At 35.8% G+C, this 20,704-nt stretch overlaps 1 protein-coding gene across 2 annotated transcripts in view; it reads right to left on the bottom strand.

The window, feature by feature from the left end:
* DPP10 (dipeptidyl peptidase like 10) overlaps nt 1-20,704 on the bottom strand; it is a 279,753-nt gene that overhangs the window by 32,907 nt on the left and 226,142 nt on the right. For both annotated transcript variants that reach the window (XM_072341152.1, XM_072341151.1), the window contains exons 6-7: nt 4,817-4,869; nt 4,634-4,715 (exon numbers count right to left, since the gene is read on the bottom strand). In XM_072341152.1, the coding sequence (XP_072197253.1) occupies nt 4,634-4,715; nt 4,817-4,869 (135 nt within the window). The remainder of the gene's footprint in view (nt 1-4,633; nt 4,716-4,816; nt 4,870-20,704) is intronic.

Genomic DNA, 20,704 nt, shown 5'->3' with positions numbered 1-20,704 from the left:
ATATTTACTTTTCCTGAGTGGCTGTTACTAAAGAATTTTAGACTTCTGCTTCTGCATTACCAAAAGCTATGCAACTTTCACACAAGAAGCTCTGCAGTCCTATTTTATGAGCTACTGGCCCTGCAGTTAATATTAGCTAACAGAATTGTGAACATTCAGATATGATTTGTTACACATACACCTGCTGAACAACAGGATTGTATAGACAAGAGGGAAGCACTTCTGCTTTCTTCGCTCCCTGCAGGCTGCCATGAAGACAAAACCCAGTGATTGATCCTACTAAATACTTGCAGCTAGGCCTATCCATACTCCTCTTTGAGTGACTGAGTGTATAACTATATGAATATAAATAACTATATGAAAAAATAATTGGCTTTCTAGCATGATGATATGATCAATTTCCAATATATTTGCTTACTAAGCAGTTACAGAAATGTAAAGTTCATTTACATGTGTGCATGTTTTAGATACTGACTTGCACATAGTTGCATTCTAAAGTTGTGACAGCAGAATAAGAATCAGGAAAAAAGGAAACATCTTTTGTGTAAGAATCAGGGAGAGGGAAGGGTAAACATATTTTATCTCCATTCTCAAATCACTCACTATAAAGATCTTGGGACTTTTACTGCTCCACATGAAAAACAGTAGTAGAGGAATAATGCCCCTATAAAACATGATTTTCTCATTATTCCTTCACATCTTACAGATGGAGCCAAGTAGCTATTCTCACAAAGGGCTAGCAATATCTAACTTTTACCACTTGAAATTTTAGTTACCTTCTGTACCAGAAGCAATTAAGTGACAAAGCAAATTCTGTGCTCAGCAACACCTTGCTTCCTGTTCTAAATGTCCATGCTCTCTAGCACTCTCAAAACCTTTATGGAATAAATCCAATCCTTGATCTTCCTTTTTTTATGAGATCCAGAGAAATTATTTCATTCTTAGTATCACTTTTGAAACCAGAGAGCACTTAATACTTATCTTTTCCAACTCCATTTTTAAATGAAGGGACACTTAATAATAGAAGATGGAAATTTGTTCTGTAGAATACCTTCAGAGAAACTAATCATTCAGGTTTTGACTTAAATTTAATAATTTAGATGGAAAGGCAAAGAACACTTACATTTCACAACCCTGGTTTAAGAAATTTAAGAGCATATTTATTTATGACAATGAAAATCGAGTTTGGATCTGTTTTGTTAATGAGTTTCTTTTTGTTTGGTTTTATAAAGTTTTAATACAAAGTGAGGTCTGTTCCCTTTAGATTTTTTTTCTTGTTTTCTTTTTGTAAACTTTTCTGTGTCTCTCTAGTTATGAGCATCCTGTTCCAATATTGGAACAAGAGGGAAACTTTGCTCTACAATATTTTATATATTTTCCAAAATTTGATGAGAGCAACTTGAGTCCACAGTTCAGCTTCAGTCAACAAATTGCTCATTCTGTGTACAGGATAGTAGGTAATTCTACACAACGAGGACTTAAATCGTGTTAAAGGATAATAAAAGTCCTGCCGTTTCATAAAGCTTTCTTGTTGAAAGCTATCAAGCTTCTACAAGGTTATTTGTTTTTTAGTATTCTAGACAGCTAAACCATTTATTTCTGCCATTTTAAAATATGGATTTATTTATGAATAAATATTCAGACATAACTCAATTGTTCGCTATTTATGCTTACCCACCCAAATATATAACTCAGTTCCTTTCACAACCACATAATATATCATGAGACTAATAAGCTCAATTCAATAAATAACATAAAATACCTACTATAAATACAAAGGCAAAGTGACTTCCGTGGATAACTGTTAATAGAAGTGAATAGAAAGTATGCCACATGAAATAAACATGTACCACCTAGAGTGAAATTAAGGTGTCAACTACATAAAACTTTTTCTTACAAGCTCTGTCAAACTGAAGAACTTCTAACCAAATATCACTGATTGCTACTGATTAAGTAATCTTTCTAGTTACAGATAATAAAAACTATTCATATTGCATCAAGTGCTGTGGAGGAACGCTGTATCTTTCACAGAAAACTGTATATACCAGAGATCAGATTTTACATTCACAATTCTATGATATGTCCCACTGAATAAACATACAGAGACAGCTTTCTCCTTCTGCTGTCCAGTGCTCCCATCCCTGCCTCTGTGCCAGGTCCAGCATGGAATCATTTGCTATCAAGTACTGGGGAAGATCAAAGAGGAGAAAGCAATGATTAAGAACTGGGTATTCTGAAAAGAGCAACACTGTCCTATTTGGTAATGCCTTCCTGCATGTAGGATATCTTCCTCAGACACATCAATTAGGTATTTATTTGTGCTGTTTTATCTTTCCTGGAATGACCTGACTGAACTTCACATAGAGGAAATATGACAAACACTTAACAACTACATAACAAATTCCTTAACATATCAAGATACACAGAGGTAGTATTTTAGATCTAGTACAGTTTTAAAACATTTTAAAGACTGTATTTTAAAGAGCGGGACCTTGGAAACAGTTCTCAAAAATAACAGCTATGTGACATTAAAATACATTAACTCATTAGATAAAAAGTTTGTTCTCCCAAAAGGCAAACACTTTCCATTTTACACCAAAATGTCATGACTCAAACAGCAGATATCTCTCTGCACTTTCCATCTTTACAGAATCCACTGCTCTAGTTAAAGAGCAAGAAACAGTTGATTCAAGTGCATGTGTTATCCCAAACTACTTAATCAAGGCTCTTTCAACCAGTCACAGCACCAAGTTAGTGCAAACAGGGTCCTATTCTTTTTCATTTCAGAGGTCAACCTCTACAAGAATGCTGAAGTTCAAGGGTAATTTGGCAATGCACGTCTATCATTTAGAAACCTCCTTTTGCCATAGAAAGAGCTTCAAGAGAACACTCTTATGATAGATTCTCATCAAAGTGATCTCCCTAGGTATGCTACCATTGCAGGTTTACATCTCTGTGGCAATACCTGGCATCATTCAGAGCGCATAGATTTTGTGTTTTAATCAAAGATATCAATTCTCAATTCTTCAGACCATATGGCACCATAAAGGCTGCAGTGGAGGATATTTAAAGCATGACATTAACTTTAGTAGGGACACTAAAATGTTAATTAACATTATCTTTATCCAAGTATATGTTATGCTAACTTTCAATTTTCCATGATTAAGATGGGACCTAAAAAAAGACTGGTTACTATTTTATTTGTTTTCTTGGAGTTCTGAGACTTAATAGGATACAACCTCTGCTGGTATGTAAAATTATTCATACCTATTTCAAGTATGACAATCCAGGTAAAACAGATACAGCATTATTCTGATTTGTTGTTTTTTTTCTGAAGCTTTTGATAGTTAAGTCTGTCTCAGTCCATAGGACAAATCTCAGGAAAACAAAAAATTCACATCCAGAAATCACTGTACGTATTTTTAGTTGCACTTCAGATTAGAAGAACAGCACAGAAAAAGTTGGCAATTAATTTAAAATGGTTTTTAATTCTGCTCTGCTTTGCAAATGAGTCACCTTTTTGTTACAACCTGCACACCCACGGCATTCCATAAACCCCCTCATAAATAACTTACATATTTGTCACCATCAATTCCGTCACCACACTCTCATTACCGATAAATTAATGTGGTCAATTATTGAAACATACCAAACACTCCATTTTTTTTCCTTCTTGACTCCACTTACATGATACAGTGCATTCCAACCAGAACCATTTTTTATGTTCCCACCACCCTGATGGATAAGCAAGACTCTGAAACTTATAACCTATCTACATAAACAAGTCATACACTCAAAGAGACTCTAGGATCATGCCTGTTATCATTAATTAGATTATTAGATCGTTACTTCAAAGATATGTGAATGCCCTATTTCAGAGAGTAGAAGCTTAGAGGCCTTTATAAGTCTTTCTCTCCTCTTCATCTACCAACCCAGATCAGTTTAAAATCAACGTTGTTCCAAGAATCACAATTTTTTCCTTCTCATATTGAGGCTGGTCATAAAGGGTGACTTATATTCATAAAATATGATCAAACTTTTGATGGAAAATAGTATATAAAACATTTCATTTTGTTTTTACTACTATGAATTCAATGCAGCAGATTACCTTACACATTACAATACAGCAAACTACCTTGGCAGGAATGAAAGTAATTGATTGGATTTATCACATCCACTTTCGAGTGTTAAGCTTCTTGCTATTGTACACAGCTTTCATTGACTGTGTGCTTAAAAACTTTCAATTTTTCTGTTTTCATAGGCATGGCCATAAACATGGCTATCACAAGAACTACTCGGGCATATACTTAGATGAAGGTGTGACTCTTTCAATAAAAACAAAATTAAAGACTTTGCTTATTAGGAAAAAAAGAAGTTCATACTACAACAACAAGAAGAAAACAACTAAGAAACAAAGAAAAAAAGTCAGACACACATACTTGTTATGACAATAAAAACATCACCTAAGATCTGGAACACGAAGATACCAACATTCAGCATCCAGGTAACGCAACTTCCAGGTAAAAGCCATGTAACATAACTTACCTTCAGGCTTTTAATTTTTGTTTTTACTTTTGTTTAGAGTAAATAAATTATCAAATTGCTTTTCATAGCATTTTGAATGACTGCTTACCAGTTGCTGTCCTTGGACACCCCATGCTGCATACTGTAATACTGAATCCTCTACTTCTGGAGGGTTTAACTCCCAAACTTCCCTTGAAAAGAAAATAAAGATTTTTCACTTGAATATTCTGGCATTGCTTTATTTACAGATTTGGTGACAATGACATCAAATTGAAAGAACAGTGTGACCTACCGTGTGTGTATGTTGTGTATCACATATGAAGCTGTATAAGAATAATGAAAAACCTGTGACAGAAAAGAAAACATAGAGATTACAAACACAAATATTCAACCTAAGGATGACTACTACAATGATCCCAGGAAACAAGTATTCTCTGGATGGGATAGAAAAACAGAGTTAATACATATTCTTATGCTGCTGTCTCCATTTTGTTGAACTAAAACAAAAAAAGATTGCCATTTAAGTGAAAAATATAACAGCTGAAGTACGTGGAGCCAGAAGATCTATGCAGAGAAACAGTATAGAACATCATGTGATGTGACCAGCCATCAAGCCAAAGGGTTAAAGCCTACTAAATCAAAGCAAATTATTGTGTGCTTTCACTCCAGTCAAATAATACTTTGTTATACAGATCTAGTCAGTAATAGACATCTTTGGGACTTCTACTTATATACATAATAGACCGCCTGCTTGCATCATATATTGCTTACAGTAAGCAGATAGAAGAGACATAAACAGTTAAATCATTATTATGGTTTCTGCTCAGGGCACGTACTGCAAAATGTTACCCAAAAAGGGGCACCTGCACTCAGCTGGGGACAGTTTCATACAGATAGTTGGAGCGATGAGGAATTGGTCTTCCATCTTTCCAGGAAAAGGAGAAGTATATCAGGAGATGGCAGGAGATTTGAGAACAGTTTGTAACGGAGTATTTTCAAACTACGTTACTGCACAGATTTTTTTCAACAACAAAAAAGCTAAACTAACAAGTCATTTCTTTAATAGAAATATGCTATAACAGCAAGAAGGACTCCTCATATTTCATTTGAAACTCTCCCCTTCTAATGAAATTTCTATCTAAATGTTAATGCAGAGATATTAATGTCTTTGGCATTAGAAGTATTGATGCTTTAAAAGAAGTCCACAACATAAGGAAATCATTATAACGAAGTCACTTTCAGAAGGGATGCTGATGTTTTCCCTGAACTACTCATATTTGCTATAAGTAAGAAGTATCAGAAAGTTTCCAAATTCCTGCTTGCAGCAGCCATAAACCAAATCATAATCATAATCTAAATTAAAAATAAAATCGTGTGTGAAATTTTATTTATTTTAAGACTGGCAAATAAGATAAGCACTGCACTGCTGGGAGGCTCTAGCAGGCTTATCTCCAGCTAGCAGTATCACTCTTAGGACCTCCACTATTTTGTTAAAGCCAGCTTGCACAGAGCTGTACGAGCTGCTGGGACTGTGTCTTCTGCTCCCTAACACATCATATCTGGCACCACAACTGGCACTAACCAAAGGGATTTATCAGTGATCCTCAAAGTACCAGGATCAGATGTTCCCCAGTACCACCAGCCACATTCTCATTGGAAGAGACGCAAACAGACTTCAGGGATTCTACCTCACAGCTCCTTTTTTGTGTGTGCGATGTGTACTAATAAAATTATGCCTAAATGCATCACAGTTATTTCTGCACTGATATATCAGTGAAGGAAAATGAAAGAAAGAAAAGAGCCTGGTAGGATTTAATGATATAACAGTACACATTAAGGCAGAATACTGTAAGGGTCCTTGCCTCCGTGGCTGTTATGCATTGGTAGAGTTCAGGCCTATTATGAATGGTGACAACAGATTTTTAGATAAGACTGACAGGAAATATCTCCCTTCACCAAAACTTTTGTCATAGAACATAGCAGATAAATACCACATACATACATTTACTATTAAGGCTCAGGGGAGACCTGATAGCAGCCTTCCAGTACTAAAACAAGCTTATAAGTGATAGAGAAATCATAGTTTTTAGATGTGTAGATAGTGACAAGGTTAATGGTTTTAAACTAGAAGGGGAGATTTACATTAGGTTTCAGGGGAAATTTTTCACTGGGAGGGTGGTGAGACACTGACACAGGCTGCCCAAAGAAGTTGTGGATGAGCGAAACCTGGAAGCACTCACAGCCAGGTTGGGGATGTGATGATTTGGTGATATCAACTCTGCCCAGAGCATGGGGGTTAAAACTAGATGATCTTTGAGATCCCTTCCAACCCAAGCCATTCTATGATTTCTTCTGAATTCAGTTTATCATCAAATGAAGGTAGGAATTCAAGTGATGCTCCCCCACACTAAAAAATTTATCTGTATTTGGGTAGGAAAAAAAAGCCACAAGTTACAGAACTATATTATAAAGTATCTGAAAGAAAAAGGTGAAATATGCCTTCAAGACAAATGGTTCCAGTCAAAATATATTGAAGTAACAATCTATTATTCAGCTAACAGCCAACAGTAAGAACATATCGAAGAAGAACAAGAAAAATCTACACATATCGATCAAGATGTCAACTTTTAGATGACGTATTGTTCTACGTTTTATATGCCCTTTATTTTCTATCATTCAAGGAACGTCCCCTGTCCTTCTAAGGTGTCTAGAAATTAAATATTGTCATAAAGCTCAATATATAGCCCAGCAAGATGCAGAACAATGTGCAACACACTCATGGCAAGATACACATATAGTTTAACTGCTCCAATATCTTGCATGACTCCCAGATAAAACTATTCACAGAAAGAGAAAGAAGAAACTGCTTTTCTTTCTTTGCAAGCAGAGAAGGCAGTTATTAAGCAGTTCAGAGTTGTCAGATTCCAATGTGAGAAATTTTTTGTACCTGAAAGCTTTTCTATTTTTCTGCTTACATCAATTGGTCTCATAAAAGATACTATCTCTTCTCACAGACCCTGTCTCACCTTTTCAGGCTATCTATAACAACAGCGTTACTGAAAAATAAACGTTCCTGATCCCAGGTGAAAAACAATGATGACAGCAGCAACAAAACTTATCTATAACTAACAGTAGTATTTCTTAGTTAATAACCTTTTAAGAACATACCATAAGACATCTGTGAATCAAGAAATCATGTGGCGAGGACACGCCAAACCAGTGAAACAAACAGAAATACATCTTGCAATGCTCTCAATTCTTCATTCACCTATGGCATTTCTCAGTTTTTAAGATGATATATAATACAACAGAGGAATGGGTTGGCATGAATTTGAATTGCCTTGGTGGGTGCCAGACAAAGGAGCAGATGCTGTTGTACACAGCTTGAGGAATAGCAGCAAGTACAAGAAGCAAAGAAAGAATATGAGAGAAACATGGTGATGTGTTAAATAATAACTTTATCAATAATATTATTAGGTGAAATCCACTTTCCTTTAAAACTGCATTTAGCTTTCATGTTCTCCATTAGTTTGCCCAGTATGACTCCATGTGTTCTCCAGCAAATGAGCTGCTAGTACAGAAGCTGAGATGACAATGGTTGGTAAGGCCAAGTTTGGGTTTCATGTAATTGGCTGCCTGAGTGCAAAACAAGTAAAGCTCTGCAGTATCAATTTTGAAGTGCAGATGCACAAAACCAATGGGAGCTAACTTTTCCATCACAAATGAAGAGTTTGAGTAAAACACCGTATCAGTAACAGAACAACACTTTTTTAATTTATTTTTTATAATAATGCAGGTTAACAAAGGGAATAGTGTTGGTTTCCAGGCCTGGCAACAATTACAGTGGAACCTCAGACTGCAACTTTTGTTACTAAAGCTGAACACTTACATGAGTGTACTCCAGATATAGTTCACATTGGGACTGAATAAAATGGTATATTCTGTTCTTGGCAGATGAAGCATCTGGTTGATATTTGCATAGTTTTAGATTCAGCAAGCACTTAAACACAAATTTAATCAGACTAGTTGATGACTGATTTCATCTGGATTGTGTCTGGGACAGGCAAAGGCAAGAATTTAATTCCTTCATGAACTGTGGATTTGCACCACAATCCAGCAAATCCTTTCAGCATGCCTTAATCATGAGCTCCAGTTGATGATACATTGCTTCATAGCTCATACACCTGGAAACTCTTGCTATGATCATCAACCCTGACCTCCTACACATGAAATGCAGCTTATGATTCTTCAGGATCTGATCATTATGACAGACAAACAGAGATTCCCAACAGGTTCTTCAATGGGTTTCAGAGCAAGCCCTGAGAAATAACCAACAACAGTGTCTGTAATACTGAGAAGAAGAATTTCTACACCTCTTTGAATCCAATTGCTCCCACTCAGTTCCAGAAAATAATTGATCAGGATTAAAAGTCTGGCTAATATTGATGTCTACATGTCTATTTCTACTTTTTTTTAAGGTGTTTTCTGGATTAATAGGTGGAATATCTTGTTTCTGAAAGCTCCGCATCTAATTGCAAGGAGTTAATCTCAGCTAGCTTGATGAATTTGCAGCACTGAAGTTAAATGACAAATTTATAACTATTGAAAGTGTCATATTTATTTGTTTCAATCTACATAAATTACTTGTCATGATTGATAAGAACCACTGCAAATCACTGGTAATAATTTATCGTTAGTATTAATACTTTGGGGGTATGAAATATTACCAGCTGCAGCAACTATTTGCTGCCAAACTGATATAAATTTAAGAGACATTTCCAGACATGTAATTTATCATCTTTACGCAAAAAAAAAGACCCCTCTAAAAATTTGCTATAGCTTCAGCCATTGCAGATATAACTTTTCAATAAGATTAATTATCTCAAGAAAAAGACATCTACTACAAAATGTTAATTACATCACAGTCAGTTAAACTCAGTTCATTTAACGAACATTAATATGATACAAACTGCAGTTGAAAATAACTGCAGAAACAACTTCTGATAAATCAAGAGTTAAAACAGCCCACCCTGTATTTGGATATGCAATTCAATCACTTTTCAATATATAATTTTAGATGAGTGAATTACTCAAAAAAATAACGTTTTGCAACACTACTTTGGAAAGCCTCACATATCTCTGCCATTTGAAATTCCATTAGTTACACTATCATGCAAAATGTTTCCTGAGTCTTTTAAGAAATAACTTACAGCAAAAATTTATATGAATCTTTCCTGCCTTAATCATCTACAGCATTAAAAAACAGATGTAACTTCACTGAAATCATTGCTACATGACAGCAAAGCCAGTGAGCCTCAAGCATAACGTGTCTTTTATGTTAATACACATGTACACACATTATTCTTATGCAGCATCATATTCAAATTCAGTATGATTAAAAATTTCACTTCACAAATATTTCATAGAGATCTTTCATTTGTTAAACTGCCTTATAGGAAGCTTCATAGCATGCATGCATATTTTGTTACAAACTTGCATAAGGAAAAACACACTTCTGACAATGCATCCACAAATTTGTCTCCACAGAAATATGAGGCTGGTGACAGTGCTCAATTCTGGTCAGTGGAGCTGAAGATCCTAATTCTGTCTAAGAAAGATACATATTTAAATGCTTTAGTATTTCCCAATAATTCAAACAGCATGATCCTTCTACAAGATCCTTCCAGAACAATCTGAGTCCCATGTGAAAAGCATCTCTCAGAAGAAATTTATATTATATTTACACATCACTGGCTGTTGAAAGAAGAACTGCATCAAGCCTCCTTAGAGTGTTTGTGAAGGTTTAATTTAGTGTACTCTTTCAGAAGAGAGAAATGAGCCAAGATTTGGTTTTCTTCGCAGTTCTCTGAGATAATATCTTTCTCACATATTGCATTTATTCAAACAGAATGAGAAAAAGGAAATTAGAGAAGGTCAACAAAAAAAAAAAAAAAAAAAAATCTTGTTTTGAAGACACACATTCCTGCGTGTAGCGATATTTACAGAAATGTGCACAAGCTGATTCAAGTGAAATACATGCAAAGAAATAAGTAAAAAAAAGGAAGAAAAAAGTCTGAAGTCGTATGACATGTAAGATATCATGTCTAGTTTCTGATCACAGAACTGAGCTGAAGATGCTAACAGATAATGGGGATGCAAAGGGAGATCAAGGCATTCACTGGGATAATTTGGAAGAAAAGATTACAGTCGCTATCTAATTTTTCCTTCTAAGCCTGACACACTATGGCAGCAGTAAGGCAGCAGATACTGTTAGCTCACAAATGACACAGGGAGATGAAGAGTCCCTATGAAATCATGAAGTTATAAGGAATAGGATAAATGGCCTATAAGTGTAGAAATCCAGTAAATTCAATAGGCTACATGGATTAAGACAATATGAAAAGAAAATACTGTCTAAAAGAGTAAGTTCCATTAGTATAATTAGGGCTAAATTTCATCTTTAGTTTTAAAGGTCATGCCCTATTCATCTCCGTTATCTTTGTGATTACTTTGGTGCAGTTGTCTCCTGCCAGCTGGTTTATATTGTTCTCCTTCTGTTACACTACTTTGGTACAAAACTAGGAAAATACCACTTCCCTATGCAGTTTCCAACAATTGAGCTCACAGCTAGTTCTCCACTGCAGTACTTCCCAACAACAAGCCACGATGCTTCTCACAGTCTACTAGGCCTATCTTCACTAATTTTGTCTTTATGTTGCCATATTTCTACATTAGCCTTTGCTGTGGCCTTTTTATGGTATTACAGTTCTTTTGACAAAGATAACATGAAGTAGATTATTGTAGCAGAAAAGGGCCTTTTCAGGATGAAGTGATTAAAAGGTCATGATGCAAAAGCTACTCTTATAGGATAAGAGACAACTTCATGGTGATCTCAAAGCTGTTATAACAAAGTGACGAATACCTCACACCAAACAGCTTTAATCTGGTGCTGTATTTGCAGACGATAAATATAATTTTTAAAGGTTAAATTTGCACAGGTAGTTGACTGCCTTCATAGAAACATTATTTTATTGCCTAAGACTGCATGCTAATTCATGTTCAATTACCTGAAAAGCCCTGTCTTTACTTAAACAGAACACAAAAATTGAGTAACAAATGGGCAGGAGATCATAGCTCAGCTTAAAGCATAACATGCAACAAAGACAACTTTGCAAAGATGCATTTGAAACACTTCTCTGGGACAATGGCACATTTCTCTTTGCAAGATATTTCAAGGCATTTCAGCTCTTTGTACATACATTATAAGATCTTTCAATCCATCTGTACCAAAGTAACTGCCATCTCTCATTCTTATTTGACATGTCAATGCTGTTGAGGAACGCAAATGCCAGCAGATTTATCAGCTTTGCTGACTGACCTGTTGGTCCAGTCAGAGAAGAGACAGTGAGCCAATTTTTCTTTGATACAGCCAAAGCAAACGAAAGATAGCCTTACATACAATGAGCCTCAAGAGAATCATGAGCTAGGAGGGTTAAAGTGATTGAAAAATACACAGACCTGTCTCTGGCCATTTACTCTGTGATGAAGCTTTCAATTACAGGATTACATAATACTATAATATTATTAAAAAGTGCAGGTTGTGGCTTCAATTATGCACTTGCAATCATGTTTCTAATCATAGGCAGTTGTGCCTCAGCACCTTTTAAACAATGACCTGAGTTGAGCAAACTGTTTTCTTTTAGTCTTAGAAAATCTACATTAAAAAACAAACAAAACAACAACAAAAACAACAACAACAAAAAACAATGAAGCTTGCTTTCCATGAGACTGCTTGTCCCTTTTTCAGTGCAGAGGCAGCAAGTTCCACATTCCAATGATAAAAGATCTAGCTAGATGATTTAATTGAACTCCCATAAGATGAGAGCACCACTAATGGTGTATACAGCAATGGCTACTGATAATGCTGTTTCCAACCACAATCTCTGAAGCTAACTTCTTCATTAGCACTACACATCTCCCTTAACATGGTTTGGATCCTCTTGTGATAATCTAGCTGATAAAATACAGAACAGTTTCCTTCCTGTATGACATGCGCTTCTCCTAAGGCATTAAAAGGGCATTGCAACAACCTAATACCGCATCAAAACAGAAAAAGGCAACTTCAATGAATTCAGGAAAACATAAAACTTATCTGCGTTTTATTCATCTGTGTTGGTTGGTACAGAATATATCAAAACTACAGCTCACAGACATTTCAGCACAACTAATTTCACAGATGGTGTTGCTTATGCTAAAGTAGCTCCCCTGAGAATTAATTCTGTTGTGCTGATAGACCTCCTTTATCTTTCAATATTTCATAATTTTGTTGATATTTATAGAATTCTCCATCTGTCAACACAATAGCTCCCCTATTTCCATCAAGAAACATCAGTTCCATGTATTTCATTAAAGCCCTGATCTGATAACGTGCATCAAAGATTTACAACACAGTGCATCATGCTCCCACGCTGACTAACTTCATGGTAGTCAGTTGTCACTACCCACAACAGCAAACAACACCAGATTCCAAGTTGTATGACACTTTTTCCTGTTAGATGCAATCTCAGGCAGGTATCTTGAGTTGAGTGCAAAGCTGTTTTCCGTGGTTAGACATCTCTCTCACTTTCCTTTTTTGTTCAGATGGGGCCAGTAATACCTAACACCAAAGATCTAGCTATGTAAATGCTATTGAGCTCCTTCTCTTAGAAAACACTTCTTTCTCAGTATATAGGAAGCATGCAAAGTTAGTCTGCTAGTGACCTTCTTTGATAGAAGATTTCAAGTTAGAAGGGCCTTCGAACTTCAAAAATAAAGAAAACAGGTACATCCAACTCATTCTTCTTCATTTCATTTCAAGAGTATTTAAACATTTTACAAAGGTGTAGAACTTAGATTATTTTAAAGGTCCCTTCCAACCCAAACATGTCTGCCACCCCACAGCTCAGAGCCCAGCTAAATGAGATTCCAGGTTTGCCCTGGGCAGAGCAAGAAACTCATCTCTCCACTGAGGAAAGAGAAACTGCACATATGGATCCTCTCAAAGAAAGGCCAATGTGGAGTGAAGAGGGATCTCTACATACATATATATACATACTCAAATAACCACATATTCATTCTGCAGTCCTTCTTCAGACAAAGTCGGCCACCAAATGGTCATATTACTTCCACCGAAGTGATGTAATACCTTTATACAAGTTTCCATTTGATTCTGGGTACATGTGAAAATTAAGACATGAACTTATATAAAAGAAAAAAAAATCAATACTATATATGTACACATAATATTCCATCTTCTAAGAGTGAAGCATTGCTGGTAGCAGAAAAACTGGAATTGAAGCTTCAACTTTGATGACACCATACTCATTAAATAGGCCATTATATAAAGCAGCCACTGCACAGCCTTATGATCTGAGGAAATCAAAGAGAAAAATTTGGAATTGCTGAAAATTATTCATAGTAATGTAGCACACACTCCATTTTGTAGAAGATGAAAGGAATATGCAAAAAAAAAAAAAAAAAAAATGCAAACACCACTCAGTGTTTTACAGTATTACTGTGATATCTGTGCCCAGGATGGATGTTTGGCTTTGTTGTGAATTAAAAGTATCTTAAATGAAATAATGAATTCCAAGAAAAGGGAAACTTTTTAACTAAGGATCTAGGCTCAGGTATGGTCTAACTCTAGTCTGCAACAGGAACGGTGGAAAACTAGCACATGTACCTGAAAACACTGGCAGTGTCAGGTATACATATACCAATGTACAGAATGACTATGTACAAACCAGATATACTCCTTTACAAATACAAATAAATATTACTTCCTGCGCAAGTCTTTCCAACAATATACCAGGGACTGAAGTAAAAACTGGCTTGGGTTGGAAGGGACCTTAAAACCCACCCAGTTCCAATTCCTTCCTGTGAGCAGGGACACGCATACGAAATCAGGCTGCCCAGGGCACCATCCAACCTGACCTTGAGCACCTCCAGGGATGGGGCATCCACAGCTTCCCTGGGCAAAACATCTATTAATTCTGATTATTTAGCTGGCATTACCAGAGAATAAACATGATTACCAAGGTACACAGAATAGGAAATAAACACTGGCTACTTTGAGTATGTTTTTTTTCCCCAAGAGATTACTTTTTAAATTGCTATGCCATTTTCAGAGCTGTGCCTTCTTCAATTCATAAAAGCCATCATCAGTGATTTTAGTTAGGAGTGTGACTCTCATTTAAGGATTAGAAGATGAAAGGTACAAACAGATTATTTGCGATAGCTGGACATACTAAAAAGGAGTAAGACAACATGCTTTATCGCAGGCAATACATAAAACTGAAAAAGGTATATATGAGGATAATGTTATACTTTTCTACTCTTTAAGGCTGAAAGTATCTATTATAATAATATATTCTCATACTAATTGAGTCATTATTCAGTGATTAACACATCACTATCACCATTTCTGTATGATTTTGAACATCTCTAAAAAAATCCATTTAGTCACTGTCATAATCTAAAGTCAACTCATCTTTCTTCTTTGCTCAGAGTTACAACACAGAGTCCTATCTGGTTTAGGGAGTCAATAAAATAAAGCAAATATACTCCTAGAAGTCCTCTGAAGAAAAAGCCCTTCCTCAAAACTTTCCTAATACTACTGTCAGTTCACAATTTGCAGCTAGAACTCATAAAATCTAAATGATGCCCCTTTTTAATCACTCATTATCATTCTACTCGATAACATTTAATTGCCATTACTACACGAGAAGGAAAATAGTATTTGTAGATATCTTTATAACTCCACATTTAGCTCTCCAAAAAGGATTGCTTAATTGGGGCATCTGACAAAGAAATAACGATCTGTGTTTGAAGGGAGGAAAAAACTTTAATTCCTCGTTTTCACTTACTGATCCAAAGCTGACAAAAGCCCTGACAGGAGGGCTTACCACCTTATCACCAAAATCATTCAACACTTGGAAATTTTTGTCAAATATAGTAATTATGAGATGACTTAAATTCAAGCTAAGGCAGCGAGGGCAGGGATGAAAATTTTCCACTTTTTTATCAGAAGTCCCCTGATTTCTAACACCAAGTGGAATTTCCTATTAGAAAAAGGGTCATGAATCTCCAGGGTTATAAGATCACCCAGATGAAAACACAACTGATCTCTATACAATTTTCCCATTGAATTAGACTCATCAATAAGATCAAATCCCAGCAACTCAACTCAGTTTAGCAATTTTAAAGAAGGGAAAAATCTTTGGATTAGTTGATTATTCAGAATTTCCTGATTGATTTTCTGTTATTTTCCAAATGCTCTAATTAATACTATACTATCTCATCTACACCTATTTTCACACAAAGAAACACTCTTGGCTCACCATAATTTGCTTGTCTGACTGTAAGTTAGAGAAGAGCAAATCAATGCTTTCTTTTTAAAAAAAATTTTAATTATCAATTTTCAGCCTTTCATTTTACTTCTATTACAAGAACACTGTGAGATACTGGGCAATCAGACTGACTATAAACTTCTCAATACCTCCCATAATCTTACTTTGAGGAAATCTGGTTTTCCATCTTGTCTATTTAACGTCTTTTTTTCTTTAGTTCTCATTCTATTAATTCTTTCCTTTGGAATCACAAGTCCCATACAGGCTACAAAGTCGAGACCTCCAACAGAAGAAGAGAAGAAAATTAAACTCATTGCTTTAAAGCAGAAATTCAGTATGGTCAGTGAGCACCCATTTAAACTTTCTTGTGAACTTCTTATTAACTCAAGAGGCCAAGATAAATTTAACAGAAATTTCAAAGTTTTTTTAGTTTTTTGTCTTTGTTTTTGTTTTTGTTTTTTCTTTAACTGTTGCCCTTTTATTTGCATGCACTTCTGCTGAGGAAAAATGAAATTAGATCAAACTGTATGTCTTTTTATTGGGGGGGTGGGACAGCAGTTGCAATACTAGCTTCTAGTTCCTTTAACCCAATGCAGCAGTAAATAGCAATTGAAGATATGGCATCTCCAGTTCACTGTAAGGAAAGTAAAGAATGAAAATACTTTTCATTGAAAACCATATCTTTGCATACTCATGGGTCACAAACTGGACTTCCTAATGCCCTTTTTCCTATGTTGCTCCATATACACAATGCTACCTGCTAAAATTAGAGTTACTGTTGAAGGTTGTTAGGAAAGTAGGTAAAAGATGGGCCTGTTATTCTGCAAAACAAAAAAAAAAGAAGTGTTGATACCGAAGACTGAATAGAAACATACAGAAGAGCTGCTAAGCCTCAGGCATCCCCTGGAATGAGCAGACACTGTTTTAGGGTCATTCCGACATGAGTAATGAGCAGGATGCCACAGGGGGAGGGCAGCTATCCCTCTGTTCTGCCAAGGCCAGCCCTGTAGGAAAGGGGAGAACCTGGCTACCAGCAAGTGATGCTGTCAGCAAAAAAAAGCTCTCTCTGAAATGCATCCCATGCAGCATTGTTTCATACAGAGGATAGCAAAAAGTCTGCTTGCAAAACAAAGCCGACATCTCTGGAAATCTCACAGCAACTTGTGTGTGACCTTCTACTGGAAGACACTAATTCAATTTATTTGAAATGTTTGCTGCTAAGTTTAAGAGTGGGCTTTTGAACTGTGTTTGGAGACAACTCACGCACGTATAAAAATATGCTCTATCTTAAATGTAGAGAATGCTAATGTAACAAAGTCTGTATGCCATTACATACATTACAGTTCAGCACATTCTCCCCTTTCCCATGCTGTACTGGCATTCATTTCAGAAGCTTCTGTTTCAATTTCCATAGCAAAAACATATGGGTTAGATACACCAGTTAGATGTAGCATAGCTCTGTAAGAAAGTACAAGTCTCCTAAGGTGCAGATTCAAAGTAACATCACCTGGGCAGCCTGTATCAGAACCTCAAGCAGTGCTAGTGCTCTACTAAACCTTGCTGTTACCAGAAATAGAATAGAAAAAGGCGGGACATTTGTAGCCATTTACAAGTATCAGCCAATGAAGCTAAATAATGTTACTGAAAAACCAAAACAAATTCTCTGCTGGGCATCCATATCTTTTAGTGTTGAAAACTGGATCCCCCTGATTTTTGTAATGAGTCAAAACAAACAAGAACCAACAGCCCTCCACCATCCCCTAGGTAAAATCAATCTATCAATCAATCAAAAAGACTGTGTCGAGTACTAGACACAAGCTCAACATTCCACATCCATCAAGACCAAGAATACTGAAAAACATGTTTTAAGTGTCTTCAATTTTAACCAAAATAAGGAAGTGAAATATTCTATGTATTTAAAGAAATCAGAATACTGCGCATCTTGTTTCTTCATTGTGTTTCCACACAGAGTGATATTACCGAGCTCTGCAGTTATGTGGGATTCACATTCTTTTATTTAAGATGTTAACTGGGTGCCAGTGATTCTGAAATTGCTGGGTGTGTTATTTCTTGGGCAGCCTGCAAAAAGGACAACACTTGGCCTTTTCCCCCTCTCCATATTTTTTCACTTAGTTAAACAGAGCTGTTGGATTGCTATTTAGAAGACAGTACTCCCTTCACTACACTGAAGGTAATAAATAGATTGACAGCCAACTTGCAGTTTGCAGTAAAAAGCCTTGTGACCTTCACCTTGACTCTTGTCTGTGCTTTTAAACCCCATAGAGGGGAACTCAAACTGCAAGGTCACAACACATACTCAGTCACCAGAAACACAGTGACACAGTAAGGAAAGCACACCTTAGCATTCTAGCTGGTTTCACTCACCAACAGCAATATTTCAACACCTCATACATGACTTATGCCTAAAATCAAACATGATGTTCCTGCTTCTCTATTATTAATCAAACAGAAATATTCAATTACGTTTCCCTTTATAATTAAACTTTCACTTTACTCAGTGTACCACTTATGCAGAATCTGCAGATGCAATCACTTCTAGAGAAAAGAAATGTCAGCTTGAAAGTTAATACCTGCTACAGATCTGAAATTCTGTCTTTGAACTTGATGGCTGTGTGTTGTAGACTCTTAAAATAATTTAAATTTGGCTGAACTCTATTTCAAATTCAGTCAAGCACGTATCTCTTCTCATAGCAGGTGATGATGAAGCAGATTGGTTGAAACATTCTTACCAGAAGACATTAAAAATACATAAACATACAGAAACACTGAAAAGAGATAGGTAGAAATGCCTAAGTATATAGAGTTCATAAAGAATAATGAGAACAGAACTTGTACAAAATTACCATTAAAATTTAAACAGTTTTATCTTTTATCCACTTTGAGTATCTCTGGAAGTCAATTCATCCAGGTGCGTTGTGCTCACATTCAAAAGAATGTATCTATAACCAAAGGATAATTGGTTCCCTAGCAGGATATAATTTATTTCCTGAGTGCCACTAATATTTCAACCTAAGGTGCTTGATCTTGAGAGTTACAATGTACTCTGTAAAGTATCATGCATCTTTGTAGAACCACGCAAATTAATGAAACTTTAACATTCATTTATTGATGCATTTACTGTTAAGAACATGAGCAAACCAGTCACATCCTTCAAACAGGTCACAACCCATAGGCATAATTTCTACCTCTAATCAAAGCTAGCACCAACTACTTAGCATACACAAGCACATTCAGATAATACTGCAGTAACACCAAAGATGATTAACTTGTACAGCTGGTGTAATGAATTGTAAAATGTACACATAAGAAAAACTGCAAGCACACACACAAAAAAATAAAAATAAACAAATAAATAAATAAAAAAGGAGGCTCCCCTTTACAAAATCCCATAAACCAGTGAAAATAAATAATCGCTTGGCTTAACAGGATACGGTCAAAGTTGTTAGGCCAAATAAATGACTTTTCTTAACAGTGATCTGATCAGGGAGATTCTGTCTGTTTTACATTCCAGACTGCAAAGACAAAGCAGGTCTGCAGGTTTCTGAGGCCATTTAATGCTAAGCCAGATAAAGTCTCAGTTAACTAAAGAAGCAAGGAGAAAATTAACCCATCCCTGCCACTGTGGGATAATGTGACATTCTCTAACTTGTCCACGCTGCAATTTTTTACCAGGGATATAATGTTAAATATACTGCTTAAATAAAACCCAACTGCATTGCATTACACTGAATCAATTCTGTGTCACTAACAAACACCCACCTGCTAGGCAGATGGGTTGCTAAGAAATAAAGGTCAATTCTAATACCCTGATCAAGTTGGCAGATGAACAAAATACAAGTAAGTTGAAGAAAGAACAGATATGATGGGTACCACATGAATAAACATCAAAATTGATTTAACAACAGGGGATGAAGTTGAAAACAACTGATATAAAATGACTTGAAAAGCAATGATATGTGAAAAAGGTAAGAATACAAGAAGCTGATTTGGCAAAGCACTGAATATATCTAACTGGGTAATGGCTTCATGTCTGATTATAGTATTTATAAACCCATTATGCTTAGACATGGCAGTTTTCTAACGGCATACAAAAAGCTTCCTTATAAATAGTGGGAGAAATTGAGAGTTTGGAAAGATGTCCAAGCAGAGAGAACAGAAATGATACAAAACTCAGTGCAGATTGTGCTAACTCTTAATAGACAGAAAAATGAAGAATATGCTGTATTTGATTAAAAAAATACAGAAACCGCATAAGAAGCATTAAAATTCTGAGAGATGGGAGAGGAGGAGGAATGGCAACTCCAAGAAACATGGTTATTTTGGGAAACCAGTCTAAAAAAATGGAAGCAATAACCACGTTTATAAGCCTTCGAATTTCAGTAGGAAAAATAAAACAATTGAAATGACAACAAAACTGAAAATTGCGATTCCTTCTAGCAGCATTATGTCCACTGTGAAAGTCCTCAAATCCCATAGAAGGAAGAGTATAAAAGTCTTCACTAAAAGAAGGGAAGTCTGATTTCAATGTTTCTTTAAAGGGAAAAGTTCAGTTTTGTAAGATCTATAATCATACCTTAGAAATAGCAGCTGTATTAGGTTACAAAATATATCTTTTTAAAGTAAAGCATTGCTCAAGACCACTGTTCATCCAAATGTACCCAGACAGCTTGACTAATCTCATTTATTTTCCAATTCCACTCTGTCAACACTGTTTTTGAGAACCAGTACAGATCCCCAGGAACCAGAGGATTCACACTAACCTAAACTTTTCT

The sequence above is a fragment of the Excalfactoria chinensis genome, chromosome 7 (assembly GCF_039878825.1).
Source record: "Excalfactoria chinensis isolate bCotChi1 chromosome 7, bCotChi1.hap2, whole genome shotgun sequence".
Classification (NCBI taxonomy): domain Eukaryota; kingdom Metazoa; phylum Chordata; class Aves; order Galliformes; family Phasianidae; genus Excalfactoria; species Excalfactoria chinensis.
The sequence above is the reverse complement of the archived record's forward strand: the minus strand, read 5'-3'. Positions and strand labels throughout refer to the sequence as shown.